The sequence below is a fragment of the Drosophila arizonae genome, chromosome 4 (genome assembly GCF_054131065.1).
Source record: "Drosophila arizonae isolate 15081-1271.41 chromosome 4, UAZ_ARI_1.0, whole genome shotgun sequence".
Lineage (NCBI taxonomy): Eukaryota > Metazoa > Arthropoda > Insecta > Diptera > Drosophilidae > Drosophila > Drosophila arizonae.
In genome coordinates, this window is record NC_142924.1 from 2,825,755 (window position 1) to 2,849,737 (window position 23,983).

At 38.0% G+C, this 23,983-nt stretch overlaps 2 protein-coding genes across 6 annotated transcripts in view; one reads left to right on the plus strand and one right to left on the minus strand.

Annotated features, from left to right (window-relative positions):
* Nucleotides 1-23,983, minus strand: part of LOC108614272 (ras-related and estrogen-regulated growth inhibitor) — a 144,004-nt gene that overhangs the window by 41,790 nt on the left and 78,231 nt on the right. The gene's annotated exons all lie outside the window — the stretch shown is intronic.
* Nucleotides 17,097-19,378, plus strand: eIF4E4 (eukaryotic translation initiation factor 4E4). 3 transcript variants are annotated; one of them, XM_018005618.2, is made up of 5 exons: nt 17,097-17,391; nt 17,440-17,857; nt 18,621-18,720; nt 18,795-18,882; nt 18,992-19,378. In XM_018005618.2, the coding sequence occupies exons 2-5, from the start codon at nt 17,460-17,462 to the stop codon at nt 19,150-19,152; spliced, it is 747 nt and encodes a 248-aa protein (XP_017861107.1). In that variant the 5' UTR covers nt 17,097-17,391; nt 17,440-17,459; the 3' UTR covers nt 19,153-19,378. The 3 variants fall into 3 exon arrangements, with proteins under 3 accessions (XP_017861107.1, XP_089323780.1, XP_017861110.1); XM_089467654.1 differs by having other exon boundaries at nt 17,446-17,857; XM_018005621.2 differs by having other exon boundaries at nt 17,099-17,391; nt 17,449-17,857.

Genomic DNA, 23,983 nt, shown 5'->3' on the forward strand with positions numbered 1-23,983 from the left:
TGTATGGCAATATCTATAGAATGCTTCATACACTGCGAGAAAAATGCAAGTCAAGGAATTGTGGAAGAAAATTATATAAGTGAATAAAAGCTCTAGAAAAACTTCTTCAAGTTTTGATTATTTGACAAAATAAATATTTAATGCTTCTTAATTTTAGCTGAATAATTATAGTTATATGTGCACTGCCTGCACTACTCTTTTCATGTCTATATAGACATCGATAACTACAACCATTTCTCATATTTTTCCAAGCATTTGCAGACACAAAACTTTTCTTACCAAATGACTTAAGCGCTTTATTATCGACTTTTCTGCGAGTGTATGTATGTATATCAGTGTGCATGTGTGTGTGTGTCTGTGTTAGTGCTACGAGGTATATGGCCTCACAACAAATTGCAGTTTGGCCGGCACGTTTTCGGCTAACAAATCACAAGCAATTATAGAAATTTAAGAAGCAGACGACCAAGAAATCGCCATGGCTAACGCGAATAGCAACAAAATAGCAGCTGATGTTGACACGAAACACGAACATAAAAACAAATAACGTAAATAAAGAACGAGAGTGAGAAAGGAATGTATAGAGGGAGATAGAGAGCGAGAGAGAGCAAAGATAAAGCAGCTAAATCGAAAATACTTAGAGATAAATGTTTAATATAATGTGACAAGATGCTCAAATTGTATTATGTTTAACAACACTGACCAGCAGCAATTCAGTGTTACAAAGTGCTTTACTAGTATCGGTTAATGACTGTACATAGTATATATCGAGATATTAGATGAGTAAGTGCTGCATGAGCGATTATTTGTGGGTGTGTGTGTGTTCATTATAAGAGATTAGCGACTGAAATCGTTTTGTAATCCGACAGTGCAACATCCAGTATTAGTGCGTATATGTGTGTGTGTGTGCACTATAAACTACATTCATTTGCATAATTGCACTCAAGCGTGCTTAATTTGTATTTATTGCATTATTACGCATATCACCGCACACTAAATACAACAACAACAACTGCAATAACCACAAACTGCGTGAATCAGTCGTGAATTGTCATGGCTGATGAGCTAGAGCACACAGGATGTATACGTGGGATATATGATGCTAATAATTTTGCCAAACGGTCATTATGATATAGTATAGAGTGTTAAATGCTAATGAGCATATACAACACCGGGGATGGGAGAGAAGGAGAAAGTGAGAGAGGAGGAAGAGAGTCAATAAAAGAGAGCGAGCAAAAAAAGTAATACTAAAGATTGAACAGCTAAGAGAGGTTAAGGAAGACGATAGAGCGTGAGAGTGAGAGAGAGAGGGAGAATACAGTCTACTATGAATATTTATGTATATTCTCTCTTCTCTAATAATCTGAAACTTAATGAAATATAAGATTTTCAGGGTTTTGAAACGTTCTTTTCACAATAAAAGGTCTCTCTTTATAGAATATAGAATATATATGTACTATACGAATATTATTTTATATTATTATTAAGATAACTTACACATAGACACATACAACTCTAGAACTGAAGACCTCTGCTGCCATATTAAGCCAGTCTGTAATCTCATTAATAATTAGTTAGCTCTTAATAAAAAAAATAAATAAATAAATAAAATATTTTATATTAACTCAACGCCATGCCGATTACAATGAGAACCTTTTAAAGAAGCAAATTTAATGTTTTATGACCATTCTCACAAAATACTTTTGCGGATGTTTGCATTCTGAATGAGATGAAATTGTTTCGATGCGTAATTCTCGAGAATACCGACCGCAATACAGAACTAAGAATTTCTTGATGCAAAACTTTATTTCGCAGCAAACATTCTCCGACTTACGTCGAATTTCCATTTCAAGCCCAACATTCTTTGCTGACCGTATTTTGGTATTTATTTATTGCCAACAGGTGTTTGCTTTGCCAAGTGAACGACGATCTAAACGCAAATAAATTTCTTGTTAATTATTTAATTAAAAGTTATAGCAAAACCTCTTACGCCCCTCAGAGCCCACACGCATGCCACGCCCATTCGTGCTATGCAAGTTGATATTTTGTTTCAAGTGCAAAGGCAACATACAAAGGCAAAACTTTGCGCCTGTTTTGGGATAGTTTTGTCCTCCTCCCAGCTGTTCTTTATTTTTAGCTCTCGCATTTAGTATTTGAGTTACCATGCAAAAAAAAAAATAACTTGAAACTTGCGTCGGGGATAAACTGAAAGTTTTTATTAAGTTGCAGCAAGTGCAGCAATTGCAATGTTTGTTGCTGTTTCTTCTTGTTTCTCTTTTGTGTGCATGTGTGTGTTTTTGTTGTTGTCTCGTATTTAGATTGCTACGGCCCACATGAAACTCATTCAAATCAAATTACAACAAACTCCTCACATACCTCTACTTCTGTCTCAGCCCCTCCTCCTACCTCTTGCTTAACTGCCCAAACTTTATGCAGCCCGCACATAATTAACGCGCTGAGCGGGAGTCTTGTCGAGGGTTAAGATTGATGTGTATGATTAATCTTTGCAGCACTTTAAAATACACTCAAGAGCTTCATTAATTCTTACCCCATACACACGCACACATGCGTGCCAGCCTCATAAATGATATTTGTGCTGCACACACACACACGCACACCTACATACTTGAATGTGCAATTAAAAGCTCATTAGCCCCCACCCCGATTATGTTCAAGTGGAACGACGCAACAACTGCAGGAATTTGTTAAGGCATCTTTCAGCATCTTTGCTTTCATTGTTTATTAAATTCTTAAATATGAAGCATATAATTGGGTGACTATAATGTTAATAAAGATTTATCTTTTATATTTATAGATAAGAATTTACAATAGAAAATGTGAACAGGATGAAGTATTGAAGTATGATGATTTCTATGAGGTGAAATTTGTGAATAATATGTTTCTTTACATTAATAAACACAACAAATAATTAAATATATATATACTAATAAATATTATATAAAATCAAATCTTAAAGCAAATGTTTTTAAGCTAAGTCTGTTCAATTTATATTTTAAATTGTAGTATATTTAAGCTAAGTCTGTTCAATTAATATTTTAAATTTTAGTATATTTAATATTTTAAACAAATTTTTCCAAGTTCTAACGCAAATAAAATTAATTTTCGTTGAAAATAATGTTCACTGCTTTTTCTTTTTGTTTTTTTGTTTTTTTTTTTTTTAAGAATTTCATTCTATTCACCTCTAAAATTTCAATAAATATTTCCATAGAAATTAACTAAGGAATCCAGAATTTAGGCATGCTACAAGCTGGAAAAAACAATCTAAATTTCTGAGTAATTAGATAGAAAATATATTGAGAATTTTAAAGGGAAATTTCTCTGATGAATAAATTGATGGGAGTCAAATTTTTGGTAAGATGTAAAAATTTAGAAAGTGCAAATAATTTACATTTCAGTATTTCTGTATTTTCTCTCTCTCACGCTCTCTCTCCTCTTATTTTCATTTCAGAATGAAGACGTAACTTACCTTAACCGAAATATGCTCTAACTTTATTCTCTCCCTCTCTCTCTCTCTCTCTCTGTTAATATATATATATATAACTTCTCACTCTCTCTCTCTTTTCTCTCTCTACTTTTCTTAGATGAATCAACTATTCAATTTCAACAAACAGCAATTGTTCATTTAAAGTTGAATCTCTTAAGATTCAACTCGTTTCCTTTTTGCTTGATGTTTGCGTTTAGTCAATTTTTCTAATATTTCGCCAGCTATGCGCGAGAGTGAGCTTTGAGATGGAAAAGTGCACATAAATATTTTTCGCACCGCGTGTAACTTTCTCAACTTTTTATTAAATTCCTTTTTTCTGGCCGCCTGTAACAATCAATTACGAGTCTGGCATTTTATGCGCTCCGACATTTATGGTTATTGTTTGGCAGTAAAAAAAAAAAAAAAAAAAAAAAAGGAATAAGAAGAGGAACCCCTTCCCATCCTATAGCAGCCGTTCTCTAAGAAAAATAAAGTTATTTTTATTATTATGTTTGCGCAAAGTGCGCACTGCGTGTTTTGTGGACTATGACCGCAACGCACAGCCGACAAGGTAGGCCAGAGCCAGAGCCAAAAACAAAAACGAAAAATAAAATGATTGCAAGAGTTAAAATTAAAAGCAAATGTAAAATCATATTTCTATGTGTAAACTTTCGCCCGAAGGCCGTCGCCCCAGAGTCCGGGTGAGGGGAACAGGATTCGATATCATCCGCCTCCGACTGCAGCCCAAGTGAAACAAAAGTTTTTTAATAAAATGTTTGCGTTTCACGGAGCAAAAGTTTGGCGCGGCACAGAAAAAAAAAAAAAAAAAACAGAACCAGCACCAGCAATAGCAGAAAAAAATGAAAATACAAAAAAAAAATCCGTATGCCTGCAGTAACTGAATCAGAATCGGCATCAAAAAGCAGCCGCAGCGGCCCTCTGCTCTGCTGCTATAGGCCAGAAGCAGAAGGTAATCGAGTATGAAAATTGAAATCGAACTTCCACGCACACAACAAGAGCCGCAGCAACAACAACAACAGCAGCAACAACAACAAACAACAAACGATTGTAATCGAAACCAAAGACAATTGCATGCTCTGGACAACACGGCGTATGCGTGCTGTGTTATTATTGCAGCCAGCCCCTCAGTGCCCAGCCCAGTTCGGCCTAGCCCACCCCCCGCTCCAAGCCCCCTTTGCAAAGTAAACTAAACAACGCCACAGGCCCGAAGCAGTAATAGAAGTGAAGGTAAGTTGTGGCTGCCAGGGAGTCCCGTGAAGTTCTGGCAAAAGTCCATTCAATATTATCATCGATTTAGTAAATTTGATCAAACTTATCACTGGAGGCGCCATGGCACGACCACGCCCCCTCCCATGCCCACACCTAGCTTCACCGTGCGTCTACTAGGTGGGCGTTGGGCGTGTCGGACGCAGATTGAAAATTTATTACATTTTTATTGCCTTAATGGGCGCTCGCGATAATCGAAAATTTATTTAAAAGTGCCAAGTTGTCAATGCTAAAAATGCCCCTGGGGGGCAACCTTGACGCTGCGCCATTCCAAAGCCACCCAGCCACCACCCACTACCATTTGATTTGTGGCATGAAAACAAACTTGCAGGCGTTGCTAGACAAAAGTTGCCAAAAACCGGACACAAAATCTTGAAGTTTTCAACTTAAAGCTGAGCTAAACAGGTGATGGGGTTTTTGAAAGGGGATTTATAAAGAGATGTTTGGCCATAAAAATGAAGAAGAGTTTCTAATACACCGAAGTAAATCTCTAGTCTCAATCAGGAAGTTCTGAAGCTAGAGACTTGAAATTTTAAGTATAAGAGCTAGAAGCTTAAAATTTGGATAGTTGAGTTTCTAGTGGTAGTAATTGTTACGCCTCTTTAGGGGCGTGGCATATCGAAAAATACCCTGTCATTGGCCCTCAAGGTTATTGGCCCCTCAAGGTCATTGACCCATCAAGGTCATTGACCCCGCAAGGCCATTGACCCTTCAAGGTCATTGACCCCGCAAGGTCATTGACCCTTCAAGGTCATTGACCCTTCAAGGTCATTGACCCTTCAAGGTCATTGACCCTTCAAGGTCATTGACCCTTCAAGGTCATTGACCCCTCAAGGTCATTGACGCCTCAAGGTCATTGACGCCTCAAGGTCATTGAACCCTCAAGGTCATTGACCCCTCAAGGTCATTGACCCATCAAGGTCATTGACCCCTCAAGGTCATTGACCCCTCAAGGTCATTGACCCCTCAAGGTCATTAACCCGTCAAGGTCATTGACCCTTCAAGGTCATTGACTCCTCAAGGTCATTGACTCCTCAAGGTCATTGACCCCTCAAGATGGATGCATGTGTATGTAGGAGGGTTCAAGATATCTCCTAGTCGAGCAGTCGCGGTAGGGGAAAGTTTTAAGCTAGTTTCATTGGCCCTCAAGGTTATTGGCCCCTCAAGGTCATTGACCCATCAAGGTCATTGACCCCGCAAGGTCATTGACCCTTCAAGGTCATTGACCCCGCAAGGTCATTGACCCTTTAAGGTCATTGACCCTTCAAGGTCATTGACCCTTCAAGGTCATTGACCCTTCAAGGTCATTGACCCCTCAAGGTCATTGACGCCTCAAGGTCATTGAACCCTCAAGGTCATTGAACCCTCAAGGTCATTGACCCGTCAAGGTCATTGACCCATCAAGGTCATTGACCCCTCAAGGTCATTGACCCCTCAAGGTCATTAACCCGTCAAGGTCATTGACCCTTCAAGGTCATTGACTCCTCAAGGTCATTGACTCCTCAAGGTCATTGACCCCTCAAGATGGATGCATGTGTATGTAGGAGGGTTCAAGATATCTCCTAGTCGAGCAGTCGCGGTAGGGGAAAGTTTTAAGCTAGTTTCATTGGCCCTCAAGGTTATTGGCCCCTCAAGGTCATTGACCCATCAAGGTCATTGACCCCGCAAGGTCATTGACCCTTCAAGGTCATTGACCCCGCAAGGTCATTGACCCTTTAAGGTCATTGACCCTTCAAGGTCATTGACCCTTCAAGGTCATTGACCCTTCAAGGTCATTGACCCTTCAAGGTCATTGACCCTTCAAGGTCATTGACCCTTCAAGGTCATTGACCCTTCAAGGTCATTGACCCCTCAAGGTCATTGACGCCTCAAGGTCATTGAACCCTCAAGGTCATTGACCCGTCAAGGTCATTGACCCATCAAGGTCATTGACCCCTCAAGGTCATTGACCCCTCAAGGTCATTGACCCCTCAAGGTCATTAACCCGTCAAGGTCATTGACCCTTCAAGGTCATTGACTCCTCAAGGTCATTGACCCCTCAAGATGGATGCATGTGTATGTAGGAGGGTTCAAGATATCGCCTAGTCGAGCAGTCGCGGTAGGGGAAAGTTTTAAGCTAGTTTCTATTGATCGTTCGTATTAGTATGGGTAAATCGTAAGTAGAAGCTGCTATACGTATGTGAAGAGAGAAATGATCAATTCCTTACACATGGAAGACTATTCCAATTGAGTTTATAACATATTATCCTATACAAACTATTATGTATACATAGCTATATATAGTGAACATTATTATAGAAGTGTTGTATGATTTGTTATAATAAATGTGGGATGTAAACGGGAATGGGTTAATAATCATTACGAACAAAAACTTTCAAATAATTGCCAAAAAATAAGCTAACTAAAAATTGAAAATATTTATTTCAGTTGTCTAGCTAAAATCTAGATAAAGCTCCCAAGGGATTTGAAAGCTTTGCACATAAACATTTGTGAATTTATATGCAAAAACTTGGCATTATATTTATGAGTTGCTATATATAACAAACACATATATACTTATGTGTGTGTATGTGAGAGTAGAATTGTATGTTTTCCCCAATGCAAACATTTGTGTTAAACTGCAGGTGGTAACCGACAAAAAAATATATATAGCCGAAAATATTTTTAGACAGTGTTTCGCTAACTCCAGATGTTATGTGCATGTAACTATCTCTCATACTGCTATCTCTCCTATATGTGTGTATGTGTGTATGTGTCTGTGCTAGTGTTTGTTAACATTGTAAGCCGCTTATGTTGAGCCAAAAATTTTGTTTGCATTTGAAGTTTTAAGCCACCAACCAAATGGCACATGTGTGTATGAGCAGCGGCCCTCATCAACGGTAAAGCAAGACTAGAGAAATTTTTGACCCGTACGTAAATGCGAATTTCGCCTGGTAATTATTATAACAAATATTAAAATAAAAAAAAGTCAGTTAATAGCAGTCATTAAATAAATATTATAATCCCGTACATTCAACTAAGATTACAACCAAATGTAAACTTCTCTCCCCATCTCTCTCTCTCTCTCTCTCTCTCTCTACATGCAAATATTAAATATGCTGCGCAGCATTTTAAATTATTAATTCATATTTAAATAAAGGAGCACAAGTTAAATTAAGAGCATTTTCATTTAAATAAATATGCATAAATGAGCATTTTAATCAGACAAACGATGCCACTTGCTTTTGCTCATTTCAGCTGCTGCAAATTGCCAATGAGCTGCCAAGTTACAATTTCGCTGGAAATTCGTCGGGGAATTATGAAAAATATTTGGCAAGTCTGCAAATAGAAATTTTTAATTTGAGAGCTTATTGGGAAAACATAAAAAAAAAAAAAAAAAAAAACAAATTATGTTGGTCTTTAAAAAAATAATTAAATAGGCAGGCGCTGAGAAGTTTAGTGGCTTAAGAGTTGTTGAAACTGGATTATTTTTAAAGGTCGACTTATAGCATATATGATTGATTTCAATTTAATCTTTAAGCTTTTTAATCTTTAAGGTTTTCAAACAGATTTTCCGCTCTTTTTCCGCCACATTTTCAGACAGCTTATATTATTAATACGTTTTTCGGAACAGCTCAATTAATTAAAAAATTTGTGCAATGTACTTGTATTACTATTATTACAGTCATTATTTGTATGACTTGTTGTTGATTTTTTTTTTTTTTTTTTTATACCCTGAACCCATTGAAAATGGGAAATCAGGGTATAATGGTTTTGTTAAAAGTATGTAACAGGCAGAAGGAGGCGTGGCAGACCCCACAAAGTATATATATTCTTGATCAGGGCGACGAGCTGAGTTGATTTGGCCCTGTCCGTCTGTCTGTCCGTCCGTCCGTCCGTCCGTCCGTCCGTCCGTCCGTCCGTCCGTCCGTCCGTCCGTCCGTCCGTCCGTATGTATGAACGCGTCGATTTCAGAAGATATAAGAGCTAGAGACTTCAAATTTTTTTTAAAATGTCCGTAATTACAGCGCGCATATCAAGTTTATCATTAAAAATCGATAACTCATCCCGATCTTTTTTTTATCGATAAAAAACCTTAACGAAAACCAGTTATAAAATTATATCTTCTACACCCTTATTGCTAGAGTCTCCAAATTTTTAATGTATGCTTATATGCAATTTATACAATTTTGGTTTTTGTTAAAATTTACCCCCCACCCTTAAATTCACCCCCTCACCCTCACTTTTGTAAAAAGCGTATTTCAAATACTAGAGACTTGGGCTTTGGAATATACACACATATTTACCATATGATTACGCTCTATGTCTACAAAAGAAATTATTTAACAAATAAATTCTCATAATATTGCCCACACTGCAGCGCAGCCCAAGCGCAGTCGCTGCTTACTGCGCAGTTAGCAGAGCGCAGGCTTATGCGTGCGTGTGGATGCATGTGTATGTATATGTGCATAAAAGAAGTGCAGAATGATTTGAATATCAGCTTGGAGGGTTCAGGGTATCTCCTAGTCGAGCAGTCTCGACTGGAGCTTTCTTACTTGTTTTTATATATATTTATTTTTGTATATGCTGAACGACAAACAGCAGCTGGCGCTTTGGGGCAAATAAATGTAATATATTTGAATGCAGGCCATGTCGCGATATTGACAGATTCACATTTTGGCCTCAGTTTTTAGCACGTTAGCATTGGGCATCTCGCCGGCTGCAATCGCCAGCCAAGTGCGCCAGTTGGCGCAAAGAAGGACAACTGTCAAATGGGCCGGGTCATCAGGCAGGCAGGCAGGCAGGCGGGCGAGCAGCAGTTGATGTCGTCATCCTGTGCCGTTGCAATTTGCTGCAATTTAAGTTTGAGTCGAGTTGCAGTTTGCCTTGATTACATTTTAAAGTTCGCAAGATTCTTACAAATGCAAAAACTTTCTTAATACCAGCAGCTAAGTTCTTTATCCAAAGGCAAAGGCAAAAACGGAAACGGGTATTAACATTTCTAATAAAAAGGAGCAGAACGAGAATCAGGCACAATGCACATGCTGCCCAGACTTTGGCACATTTGCTACAGTTAAGCTGGGAGCTGACTTAAGTTTTACACTCGAATAAAATTCAAATTAACTACGACCTCGGCATTTACTGATTAAATATATCCTATTTTATGTGTGTGTTTCATAATTGCATTTAGTATTTTCCTGTTTAAAAAAACATTAAATTACACATTTAATTAAATGCGTTTCCGAGCCACAACATTTTCTAGTTTTAATTTTTAAATACTTTATTTCATGTTCGTGCAATTAAAAATCTCTTCCCTCTCTCTCTCTCTCTCTCTCTCTCTTTATTTTATTTTTTTTGTGCATCCAAATTGCATAACTAATAATTTAATTTCTCTTGCTCGCTTGCACCTCATCCATCTCTTTGCTCGCATTAGCAACATGAAACTGATTATTTGCATTGCAAATATTCATAACGCGGCATATCTGAAATTCAAGTTGCTCTCTCTCTCTCTCTCTTCATCTTTGCCTGCTGCAATTATATATACATTGAATTAGGTGTTCAGCGAAAGCTTTAAATCTCATTGAATCTCTATAGAGAGCTAATAAATTTAAGCTAAGAGATAATCTAGAGAAATCTTCTCAAGACCATTGTTTGTTATTATTCTAGTTATATAATTAATGCATATATATGAATAACAAAAAGTTTGGTAACACTGCGTGCATCAAGAAATCGAAATAAATATATACTTAAATTATATTTTTTAGAGCATCTACAAATATTATTTTTAGGCTATCAAAACTCTGCTTCTCAGCTCAGTTTCCCCCTTTTCTAAATCTCGCTAATTGTGCCCAATGAAATCATATATACAAACAGAAAAATTCTTAAGTACTCCCCACATAGATCGCACTCAAAATTTATGGAATGTGAACTTTGTGGAATTGTTGTTGAGGTGCTAAGCCTAGACACACAGTTTGACAATGTTGTTGGCCATAAAAAACGAAGCGGAAGAAGTGGCATAAAACATCATGATGAGCGAACACCAGACGCTAGACGCAAGAACAACAATTGAAATACAGCTCCCAGAGTACACTTTAGGCATTTTTTCTCTCTCTACTCCACTCTACGCTGTGTGTGTGTGTGTGAGTGTCTGTTGACCAGGCCAAGTCCGGCGGGTGCTGTAGTGTAGCCAAGTTGTTGTTTGTTGTTGCAGCATTTTTCACAGCCTACTCAAGGCTATGGGCACAGGGCACAGGCCATGGGGCATCCCAGTCCCCACTCGACAGCGAAATGGCCATAATGTCATTTAATTAAACGCCTGAGAGCCGTTCGAAGCGGGGCTAGAGAGCTACAGTCGCCATCACTTTGCCTTGACTTCTTGTAGTTGTTGTTATTGTTGTTGTTGCTGTTCCTTAGCCGCCGTGTTTGGTGGTTAGCGCCGGCTAAACGGTTAACCAAGTCTGCGGAGGGGGGAGGGTGTGGGACTTTAATTTGGCAGGGAGACGGCGTGAAGCAGTCCAGCAATTTACGTTCATTTGCATAGATATTAAAAATTGTTAGGAAGTCATTAGTAGGCATCAGTCAAATGACGCAACCTGCATATAAATGAAGCATAATTTTATTATATGCCTAGCAGAAGCAGAAGCTGAAGAAGCGCCTATATAGAAATAGAAGAAACAGCAGTAGCAGCAGCGGCAGCGGCATCGGCAGAAGGCAGCAGGTCATTGGGCCTGGCTTGACAAATGTCCCCTTCAGCTAAAGCCGTATTACTTATTAGTTTTAATTGCGTTTTGTTCAAGAGTTCAAAAAAAAAAAAAAAAAAAAAAAAAAAAAAAAAAAAAAAATTATTTGCCTAAAACCCCAAAACAGAAAATTGCGTGAGTGTGTGTTTGTGTGTGCTGAAATCTTTGCTTAAATTTCTGATACACACACACACATTCACACATACCCATACACACACACCCACACACACAGATTCACATAACCCAAAAAGTTGTGTGTGTGCAATTAAATGCTTTAACCATAATGTATTTTTCACAAGTTGAGCAATGTTGACCATTCTGTGGGTTCAGTGTGGTTTGAGCGGGAGAGAGGGGAGTGGGGGCCACTCCCTTGGCTATATAAATTACATGCAACAAAGCGAAACTGATGTCCTAGCCAGAAATAAACGAACTTCAGGCCACAAGTCAAAAGCTCAACCACAAGCAATTTTATTAAATTTCCCCAAGCAAAAATATTTTGACGGTCCTACGGCAAAAACTATTCAGAAATGTATCTTAGGCGTAGCCTCCTGTTGTGCCACTGCTGCTACTGCTGCTACTCCTACTCTCCTCTTCTTCTTCTTTCACTTTGAGCTTATCAAAAATTTGTAATTAGATTTTGGTGCCTGGGCAGAAATGTGTCGGTCGCGCCTCATCTATTTATATGTTTTGTGGTATTTTCACTCTGTTGGCCATTTTAGCAAAGGTTTTTCTTTTTTTTTTTTTTTTTTTACTTTTCCTTTACATTTATTTGCCTCACGTTCGCTTCAATTCCATTGCCTTGCAGCGATTTCCACTTCCCCTTCCCCTTCCACTTCCACACATCCACATCCGTTTCCGCTGCCGCCGCCAACGTTTCGATATTAAATGGTGCGCGTAATTAGATTTTAAATTTATTGCGCTCTGTGTATTATTTTTGTTGTTGTTGTTGTTGTTTTTGGTTTTCTTTGTTTTACTTTCTATTTATTTTTGTCTGCTTTGGCGTGCATAACAATGCAAATGCAGCAATAAATAAATAAGCAAAGTGTGAATGCGAATTCAATGGCCGGGAAGTGGGACGCCGCTTTCCCCCACAGGGAAAGACAAACAAACAAGAATTGGCTTGGCGCAAAAAAAAAAAAACAAAAAAAAAATAAGAAAAATAAATTCAATAAAATTTTAAGAACTGCGCTTTACTCTCAATATGAGCTAACAGAGAGTCAAAGCTTGCTATTAAGTAAGTCGTTTATTTGTAGAGAATATTTTCTCTATTGAGTTGAGAAGATGATAAAAAAATATATAAAATATATTTATCTATATATGCAGTTAATAATCTAAGCAACTAGTCGAACGGAGCTGGCTAAATAATGCTTTGTACACATTCCTGCTTATTTTGAAGGCTTGAAGCATTTACTAGAATTAGTTAATTGTGTTTAGTTATTTATTATAATTATTATTATTATTTTTTATTTTTATTCGTCTTTCACTTTGTATTTCTGGCCGTATTCATGAGTTGAGAGCATTATGTGGGTAAGCTAATGGTGGTCTCTATAAGAGCTGCAAGAGCTGCTCTCTATAACTCTTTATATACATAAATATACATATATAGAGCTGCAGTGCAGATTAGTCAGAAGCCTTGTCTGAACGAGAACGTGTCTATAGAATAATGCAGTCACACAAAAATACACGCAGAAGGATATGTAAGGTATATACTAGAACGGTTCAACTCCAATCTCGTACATCTACTAAATGTAACTTTGCTTGCAGCTCGCAGTTTGGCAGTCAGTTGGCTACAGTCTTAGAGCCACTGGCATGGCTCTAGCTCTCTCTCTCTCAATATATATATATTTATTTCATTTTAATATAATTAATACAATTTAATTAACTTGCAATTTGAACGAAGAATTTCGTACAAATATTTTCTGTACATTTCATTTTTAATAAAGTAAATCATTATCATTTCTCTTTGGTTACACAAGTGATTTATTAATAGAGGCCGCGCTGCCTAGGCTCCTCCCACAGATAACTTCCACATTTGGCCACAACAATGCGGCTCTGGCATCATATTCATGCACTGCAACTGCATGACCACAGAGACAGCCCGGATGACCATACTCTGTGGGTGGCTGCTTGGGTGGTGCTAACTGGGCACTTAAATCGGTATGCATATAGGTAGCATTAATATATATACAAACTTATATATGTGTGTGTGGGTGGCATGAGTAATGAGCGCTTAATAAGGCGCCACTGACATATTTTACATCGTGTATGTATGTGTATTAAAATTTACATATGTGAAAATATTTATGCACATTAAATATGCGCGAATGAGTGCAACAGTTTGGCATTTTCATTACTTGTTGTTGTTGTTGTTGTTTTTTTTTTTTTTTTTTTTTACTTTTTGAAAATTTCATAAATCATTGCTGTGTTAAAAACGATGAGTCGACGCCGCATTTGCTGTCAGGTCCACAGCCTGCCGGCAGTCAGCTCATATATCCTGTCCATGAAGCGAGCATGACGTGCGCGTGGTTTGACGGGTCATACAGTGAGAGAGAGAGAGAGAGAGAGGGATAGAGTGAGGGAGTAAGAGAGAGAGAGAGAGAGAGAGTGGGGCACACGCCTCGTCTTAACTTATTTACACATGTTTAAAACGCAAATGAGCCGTAAATCGCTGATAGTGCAACAAACAGACAATTGACGTTTGCAACTGCGTGGCCAAAATGTTAAAAAAAAAAAAATAAATAAAAAAATAAATCAAGCAGGGAACAGAGTTCGTTAGACTAGACATACGCTGCTTTGATAGAGGCTTTCATTATGTTTTGACTGCGTATGGTAAGGCTTAAAGTAAGAGTACTCTGCCCTTAGAAAGCGTTTTGACTACGTTCTACCATATTGTGTTCTGCCTTCAGCAAGTCGTTTGTTGGGTTGCAGTCGAGTTTCGAGTTCACCTAACTATGACATACTCTGTTGTCAGTTTGAACTCAGCTAATCTTTATCTAACAGTGGATTACCTTTTGGAAGAGTTCATTTCAACACCTTTTCAGATTGTCTTAGTCCATAGTATGTCTATTCCATAAGAACTTCAACATGCTTAAAGCCCTTTCTATGCATAAGCACCATATGAAATAGCCCAATAGCTAAGCATCAATACATAAATGTAAATATATACAATATCATCACATAGCATACCAACATCTAATCAATCTTCTGCTCTCCCTCACATCCATCTACCCCATCCTTCGATTCACTCACATTATTCCCGCTGTGGCTTGCAATTACAATTGTGCCTTTAAATACAAGATCCGTTCGTTGTTTCACACATAGCGAGTATTTACTTTATTTTCTTAATGGCATCAGCTTTTCAGATGCCAAATTGCTTTGTACGCTGCGCTCGTGCTTGCCCCAGCCAAAGAAACCGCGAAAGTATTTCATATCACGCGAACTCTGCGCGCAGATAGACTCATTTCTTTTGTTTCGTTCTCTTTCACTTGCTCTTTTTATTTTAATTTTCTTCTTCTTTTTTGTGTGTGTTCTGTCCAGCTGTCCATTGCTACAAGTGCCTGTCTGGTTGTCTGTTTGTCTGTCTCTCTGTCTTATGCCTGCAGCAAAATGCTGCGAGGCAAGCCAAATGATGCGTTCGCATCCCGCATCCTGTCGATGAGTGGCAGGAATCGTAAACCTTCTGTGCATTGTGCATATCTCTTGCATATCGCTGGCAACGCTGGCCAGTGAACCACCAATACCCAAACAATGGCATTAAATGTGTTACGGAAACCACAGCTGAGTGAACCACCAGAGAGATAGAGACAGATGCTGATGCACTCAGTTTTAAATCGTAGCCAATTCCAATTCCAATGCCCACCAGGCTCAATATAAACGCAGGCAATAAAATTTTAACGTAAATGCAGTGTATTTAAAAAAAAAAAAAAAAAAAAAAACGAATAAAAATCCCATGAGATTGAGGTTCTCATACTTTTTCACTGTTTTTATTCAAGTTAATGAACAGACATACTCAATTCGATCGATCACAGGAAGCCCGCCGATTGGAAAGACACTTCACTGTGAACAAAAGGCTCAAGTAATTGTGAAATCGCATGGTCACCCTGAAAACCTATTAAGTGAAATTTAACAATAAAGAAAAGTAGATACAGATTGTGCTTAAGTGAACAGTGCTTAACGAGTTTTAATATGTGAGCAGCTCTTGTAGTATCTCTTACTTTCTTTATGTACTTTGCTGATGTTTGACGGAATGTTTATCCAATAATATATCGTATATATATATGTATATCACTGTAATATTACTATATATATATAACTTTATTCTTTATATACTAATCGAAAAAAGTTATTGCTTGAAGAAAAAGCTGTTCAGCTCTCTTATGCAAGTCAAGTCAAGTAAGCAGAGCAATCAAGAATCAATTATTGTTCCTAAAAAAACATATTTCATAAATAAATCGCTTCCCTATTAGATTCATGTCTCTATGTCTCTAAAGTTTCAGCCTCAGCTGTAGCAATTATTGATCTCCTTAGCAAAATTATTGATAAATTATATTACACTTTTATAGCTCCCTCAATATTTATGGCCTGTGACATATGCAGCACTATTAGCTTGGGTCTTTTGTTGCTGCCAGGACGGCTTTATTTTTGTCAATTTTATAGCAGCTAATAAAAAACAGCCTTAGGCTTACGACTTAAAGGCAAAAGGAAATTTTGGTAAACAGAAATGATATAGATTAAAGAGATATTAAAGAGTGGGTAAAGCTCAAGCTTTATATGAGATATTTATAAAAAAAAATATTTAAAAAATTAGTATAAATGTTATGAATTGAACGATTGTTTTTAAATCTAAACATGATATATATACATATCTAGAGCTGATAATTGATGTAACTTAATATGTTTGAAGAATTAAAATAATAATTCATAATTTATAACAGACTAATAGTAGCTCTAATATACCAAATATATTAATAACATTATCAGTATAATAACAGATTTAGAACAAAATAATAAATTAAACACAAAATAAATTCTAAATTGTGTAAAAATCAGATTAATAATCAAATATAATGCAAATATATCATATATAAGAATAAAAAAATAAAACTTTTTCATACAATAAATCTCCCAACATTTACACAACATATCCATTAACCCCCTACAAATTTCGAGGGTATAATGCCCTGCGATACAGCAGGTCGATGTGTGAGTGCATAAATTGGTTCGTCTGGGGACATGAACTTAGCAAAGTGTTTTCGCCATTTTTCTGTGCCATAAAATTAACGCTTTATATATGAATGTGGAAGGCATAAGGCGCGACAGCGACAGCAATCTTATCGCAATGTAACCGAAAAAAAAAAAAAAAACAACAAGGCAAAACAAGTGGCGACAGCAGCAAAGGCAAAATTGCTACTCATAAGGGAATAAAATGTTTAGTGTTGAATTACAGCGATGAGTGCTTAAAGATGTTGAATGGCTAACTTATTATGAACTGCCATTTCTATGAGTGTATATGTCAAAAGTACACTGAGAGAAAGTATGCGGCAATCGAAAGTTACTGTATTAAATAAAAAACATGAAAAAACTTTTGGCCCATAACATTTTCTATAAGACTCACAGTTCGTTTCTCTCAGTGTACATTCGGTCCACCCAACTGAGCTGTGCGCCTGCTGTCAGTATAGAGTATTATAGTGTTAGTTGTGTATTAGTGAACGCAGGCAGTTTTCATGTAGTGTGTCTTAAAAAAGTAATAAGACGCGAGCTGAAATTAAAATATCGTCCATTTCGCAAAAAGTATTACAGAAGACGCGTTAAAAATTTTAAATACGTAGCAGATTTTAACAGTATATATATATACATAGCAATATATATATTTATATCAATTTATATATATATTTACCAGTTCATGTATGTATATACACAAAAATACGTTTGCACATGTTTATCGCAATTCAGTTTAAGCAGATTTCAGGAGAATGCTTCTGGCCAAACAGAACAGTTTTAATATGCTGGACAGCGATACTGAGGTGCAGGCCGACGCGATATCCAGTTCCAGTCAGGACCTCAAATCCTACTCAGATGGCGAATTAAATAAGGCGACACAACAACAACTACCACAGCAGCAGCAGCAGCAACAACAGCAGCAGCAACAGCAGCAGCAGCAGCTGGTCCATTTACCTTTTAAGCATCCACTTGAGCACACCTGGACATTGTGGTATTTGGAGAATGATCGCAGCAAGAGCTGGGAGGATATGCAAAATGAGATAACTAGCTTCGATATGGTCGAAGATTTCTGGAGTCTATACAATCATATAAAGCCGCCTTCGGAGCTCAAGATTGGCAGCGATTATTCGCTGTTTAAAAAGGGCATACAGTAAGTGTGGGTAGAAGATAACGGGGGTTAGAGATCTACATTGAGTTTATTATGTAAACTGAATTTAAAGTGCCTATAAGCTCTATAAGTGTTAAACCTTATACGCATACATGCTTCATAATCAATATCAACTACCATATCAAACCCATTTCGACATTTTGTCTGTCCACATAGATTTTTAGAGCTAGATTTGAGAAATTTGATTAAACTATCGATAACATGACAGACTTATTTGTCATCGAAAACAACCAATAGATGTTTTAATACAGTCGAGTCTCGATAATTCATATCCCGATAAATCGAAAAAATTCGATAATTCCTATATATAATTTGAATTTCCGTGTAAATCGAAAAAAAACTGATCCCCTTGCCATTTCGAATTTTTGGGATTCTATTGTATTAATACAATATAAATTTAGAAAATACAGTTCTCTAATATAGATACCTCACCCACTCAGGGTATTTCCCAGTCGGTCATTACCGACTCAACCTCTCATAGACATTATCTGACATCTATATTTAAACATATTCAAGAGCTCATGCTTGAACCGTAAGTACATGCATTAAGAGACAACTCAATCGGGCGTAAATCTGCTTTCAATTAACTATGAAGAGCTAAGTGCGTCAATGGTAGGTCATTTATATGTGTGTGAAGTACTTCTAGAGAAGATCCTTATATCATACACGCTTATTTCATACCAACTACCATAAGTCCATAATGTGATAGATTTGACAATAGTTTTCAATTTTGGCTCTGACACAGACCCATGTGGGAGGATGAGACGAACAACGATGGCGGTCGTTGGGTCATCAGCATCGGGCGCTGCAGCAAATTGGAGCTGGACAAGCTATGGCTGGACGTGGTAAGTTGCCCATTGGCAGCTTGTCTGTCAGCTGACCAGCTCTGACCGGCTCTAATCGATGAAGCTTGTTGCAGCTGTTAATACTGATTGGTGAGGCTGTTCAGCATACCGAGGAAATCTGTGGCGCTGTCATCAACTTGCGCAGCAAGAGCAACAAAATCTGTAAGTAGACAGAATGTTGGGCCCAGAGCTTTGCCAGCCATCAGGTTTTTCAACCACTCCTCCCACCCACTCCCACCTCCCATAAACCCTTTTTACTTTGCTGCTGCAGCAATTTGGACCGCCAACGGGCACAACGAGACAGCCGTCATGGAGATTGGCTACAAGCTGCGTAAACTGCTCGGCCTGCCGCCGCACAATCTCCAATACCAGATGCACAAGGACTCGATGAGCAAACAGGGATCGCTGGTGAAAGCCGCTTACATACTCTGAGCCCCACGTATGTTATTAAGTTTTGCTTTGACAGTCTGTTGTCGCGAACTCCCCACATCAACTAGCCACCCCAAAATGGTTCCGCTGTCAAGCCCCCTCCCCCATCACTTATTTCACTGTATCTCTACCTTTATCTCTATATATATTAATGTATATAAGGCAGTTGACTGCGCGTGTATTCCAAAAATGTAAAAAAAAGAAAACCAAAAAAAAAGTATATAAGTTGTTTAATTAATTTTTAGTATGAAAAAAAAAATTAGATATGCTGGAGACATCATCAAGGTGGTTATTATTTACATAATACACAAAATACCAGACAAAAAACTATTTAAGAAATAATGAGCGTAAACGATATGCTTTTAAAATAATGAAAATGTTGGAATGAGAAGGTTCAGATTTGCAAACTTAAAAAGCACCGAACAAACATATATATGAAAATATATGTATATATTAAAAAGCCTATAAAAATACTATCATATAAATTTAAAAAATAACCATTTAGCTTCTAATGAGCGTAAATAATACGCCTTAAACATAGTGAATGAATTTTTGCCGAGCATTTTTCATTGAATTAAATTTTCAATGCATTCACGTTCAGCCCATAAATAAATAACAAGAAATACTGTCAAAAATACTGCACACTCTATGGAATTTTATGCAAACATATGCAGCACTCGACGAGCTGTGCAAATAAAATGCGCCAAATGAAAAGCGCACAAAAGAATTATTAAAAAAAAAAAAAAAAAAACACAGTAAAAGAAAATGCCGAAAATAATAAACGTCGCATAGTTATTTCGTTAGAAGTGGCGCCACAGACACAGAGGACACACACGCACACACACACACAGTGAGTGCAAAAGATATATGCCCACTTGGGTTGGCTGGCCAAGCGCGCAAAGTTCAAGACACAAAAAGGGTCAACAATGGATGATGCGGCCAATGCTGCTGCTGCTGCTGCTGCTGCTTCTCGCTGTTGCAAGTGGCATCGAGTGTGGCGAAACCTAAATTGAAACAATTGCATTTTGATGAAATATGCAGCGTGTGTGTGACATGCAACATTCAATTGGAAATGTGCGCCACTTAGAGAGATATAATGGAATGGGGGGAGTAAGAGAGGGCGGATCAAGGAATATATTCACTAGGTTAGGCTATGTGGCACGTGCCACACAGCAGCTACTTGGGGCAACTTCATTATGGGGCAACTTAAGTTGACAAAACTATCATCAAACTTGCACCTGTACCGCTCGCTCGCTCGCTCGCTGGCTGGCTGTCGCGTTTTGATGGGTCTTAGCTGTCGCTGCTGGCAATGACTACTGTACGTATGAATGTGGCATCAAAACCGCGCACGTGCCACATGTCAGCCAGCTACTGCCGTCTCTTGCCTTCAACTTTGACATATTGCATACACATACACACACACACACACAGACACACACACGTAGGATTATCAGCCACAGGTAATCGTTGCCCCACCTGCCCCTAACTGACGCTCGTACGTAGCCCGAGCAAAATTTACAAATTAGTTGCTCGAAACGTGACTTGAAAATTGTTGCAGTTAGTTTTTTGGCATTTGCAAATGCTGCTGCTGCACAACTTTTGCAACATGCAACTTAATTACTAAATAAATAAATTATATTGCAATTAGTTAAGTTCTGCTGTGTGTTTGTATGTGTGTTTGTATGTTTGGGTGTGTGTGTGTGGATTTATAATAAATGTGAATTGTTATTTTAAGCTTAGTTCATATCGATTTGACTTTGCCGGTGCATCGATTAATTTTGCATGTTGCTTGTTGTTGCTGTTGTTGTGGCTTAAATGCGACTTTGTTGCGCTTATGTTGCATACACGCTGCCGCGCACAGGGTGACACATGTTTTGGCCACCGACTGAACATGTTGTGTGGATTGAAGTTAATTGATTGGCTGTCAGCATGTGGCTAACACTTGATTGATCAGTGACTTTGACTCTATGCTGCCGGCAGTATATGGAAGCATTGAGGAAAGGTTGAGCATAGAGTATATAGAGAGAGTATAAAATGTAGAGTAGAGATTATATAGTGTAGAGTAGAGTAAACGACAGAGTATATAGAGTGTTGAGTGTAGAATGTAGAGAGTAGAGAATAGAGTGTAGAGTGCAGAGTGCAGAGTGTAGAGTGTAGAGTGTAGAGTGTAGAGTGTAGAGTGTAGAGTGTAGAGTGTAGAGTGTAGAGTGTAGAGTGTAGAGTGTAGAGTGTAGAGTGTAGAGTGTAGAGTGTAGAGTGTAGAGTGTAGAGTGTAGAGTGTAGAGTGTAGAGTGTAGAGTGTAGAGTGTAGAGTGTAGAGTGTAGAGTGTAGAGTGTAGAGTGTAGAGCTGAGAGTGTAGAGTTTAGTCCTGAGGGTTGAGAGTGTAGAGTGCAGAGTGCAGAGTGTAGAGTGTAGAGTGTAGAGTGTAGAGTGTAGAGTGTAGAGTGTAGAGTGTAGAGCTGAGAGTGTAGAGCTGAGAGTGTAGAGTTTAGTCCTGAGGGTTGAGAGTGTAGAGTGCAGAGTGCAGAGTGTAGAGTGCAGAGTGCAGAGTGTAGAGTGTAGAGTGTAGAGTGTAGAGTGTAGAGTGTAGAGTGTAGAGTGTAGAGTGTAGAGTGTAGAGTGTAGAGTGTAGAGTGTAGAGTGTAGAGTGCAGAGCTGAGAGTTGAGAGTGTAGAGTATAACGCAGGGTACATTGATTAGATCATAAAGCAGAGCCCACACAGAAGCAAGCATATAACTATAGTAATACTTGTGAGCAGTTCTGGGAACTGAGCAAATATGACGTTTGCCATACATTTATTTTGCGTATTAAAGAGTTTACTCTCTCATCTATATCGTATAGATATATAGAAGCAACTCAGGCGAGCGCTCGGCGTTATGCTGTGACTATTGTTAGTTAATCCAACCGGAGAGTAAGGCACCCGAGCAAATACGAAGTTAGACTTGTCTAGCATATATAATGAGTCTATACAACTGTTCCCATCAAACATGTTGTATGCTTCATAAGCTTTGGCTGATCAATAGCATTAGCAATTAGTCTTGTAAGTCAGCTTTAATGCTATCAACTCAAATCAATATATTAAACATATATCTAAACCATTCAAATAACTTGCATGAAGCAATCATAAGAGTTTTTTCGGCAAACGCCACTGCAAACTAAACCAATTCAAGTTCAACTTATTGCAGCTGGGAGCAATCGTAAGAGTCATAAACATAGTTGAAACTGATTTGCAGTAGCACGCAATTACTGGTAAATTGCTAGATAATCATGTACAATTAGAATGTGTCTACCCCAAAACGAAATTGTTAAGTTTTGCTTTTGTTTTTGTTATTTTTGTATTATTTTCTTCTACGTAGTCGAGCCCGTCTGGCTCATCTCTCACATATATCAACACATTTCATGCAGTGCGCAGCGAGACAGAGATAGAGAAAGAGAGAGCGACTCGAGATTCAGTTGGATTTTTATTGCCACAGCTGCTGACCGAAGCACCACAAACTAACAGCCAAAGCAGCAGCACCACCACCCACAACTAACCTTTGCTTATGCCTTGTATTGTTGTTGTGGCTCTGGCTCTGGCTCTGCTGGATTTTTATATATTCTATTGCTGCTGCTGCTTCTTCTTCAACTTTTTTTGTTTTTGGCAAGGCAACGCAACACAACATAAAAATAAATTGCACTTCTGACACTTAAATACAGTTGAAAAGCGGGTGGCTGTGTGGTTGGGTGGTTGGGGGGTTGGGTTGGTTCACTGGCAGTCGTCGTCGACGGCGGACACATGATTAAGTGGAGTTTGTGGTTCGCTCTTTTGCGCTTGGGAATACGCATGTAAATCTATTTCAGTATACATTATCGTCGTCCAGTTGAAGCTTAACTTTTATCATATAATAAAATGTAATTTTCCAACTCGTAATTCTCTGGTAATTAGAATTTATAGCAATCTTAATCGTTTTTGGCAGCCCGGAAACACACGGACGGACAACAACAGCCCAAAAGCTAACTTTGAGTGGGCCCTCTTGTTATATTTGTGTGTTGTTTGCCCGGCCGGATTCTTGGTCCACCCCACTCCTCGTCCTGCCTGCCAGCCATCTCTATTTCATTCATAGAATTTCATTAGCTCGATGAGAGTGAAAAAATGTTACGACTTATTTGTTATTAAAATACTCGCTGCACACCTGGACCGCACCTTTGGTGTGTGTTCACCGCATCAATGCAAAGCATTTCCAAATTAAATATTAATCAAATAAATTCCATGCATATAACTGAGGGGAATTTTTACATTTTACAAAATTTTCCATTTCGAATTAATAGGAATTTATGACGCCCGCATAAAAATAAAATGCCACAGACTGGGCCTACCTACAAATATATATATATAGATATCTATAGAGACACTTAACGAGGCAGAGAGACGTGAAGCTTGGAGCGCGCGCCTTGCTGCAAATATTTTGGGGCTAAAAATATTATTGCTATTCGAAAATTGTAGCTAGAGCCGGCTCCTTACCCAAAAAGCAAAATTCTTGTGTGCTCTATATGCAGACGGCGCTGGAATGTCTGCCCCAGTGAGCACTAAAGAAAAACACAAGAAACTGGCCTTGTGAATCGCAGAGGAGTAGAAGCTGCAGATACGCTAGATATTTGAATATAGAAGCAATATGAAATGTGAGGTCGAATGAATAGATAGATGTTTAAAGTATGTATATGACTATGATGTGATTGTTGAATATATTTCGAAAAATTATATAAAATATCTACATAATATCGATATAAAATATCTACCTAATATCTATCATATTTAACTTACTGTCAATCTAGCAATTCGAGATTATAAATGC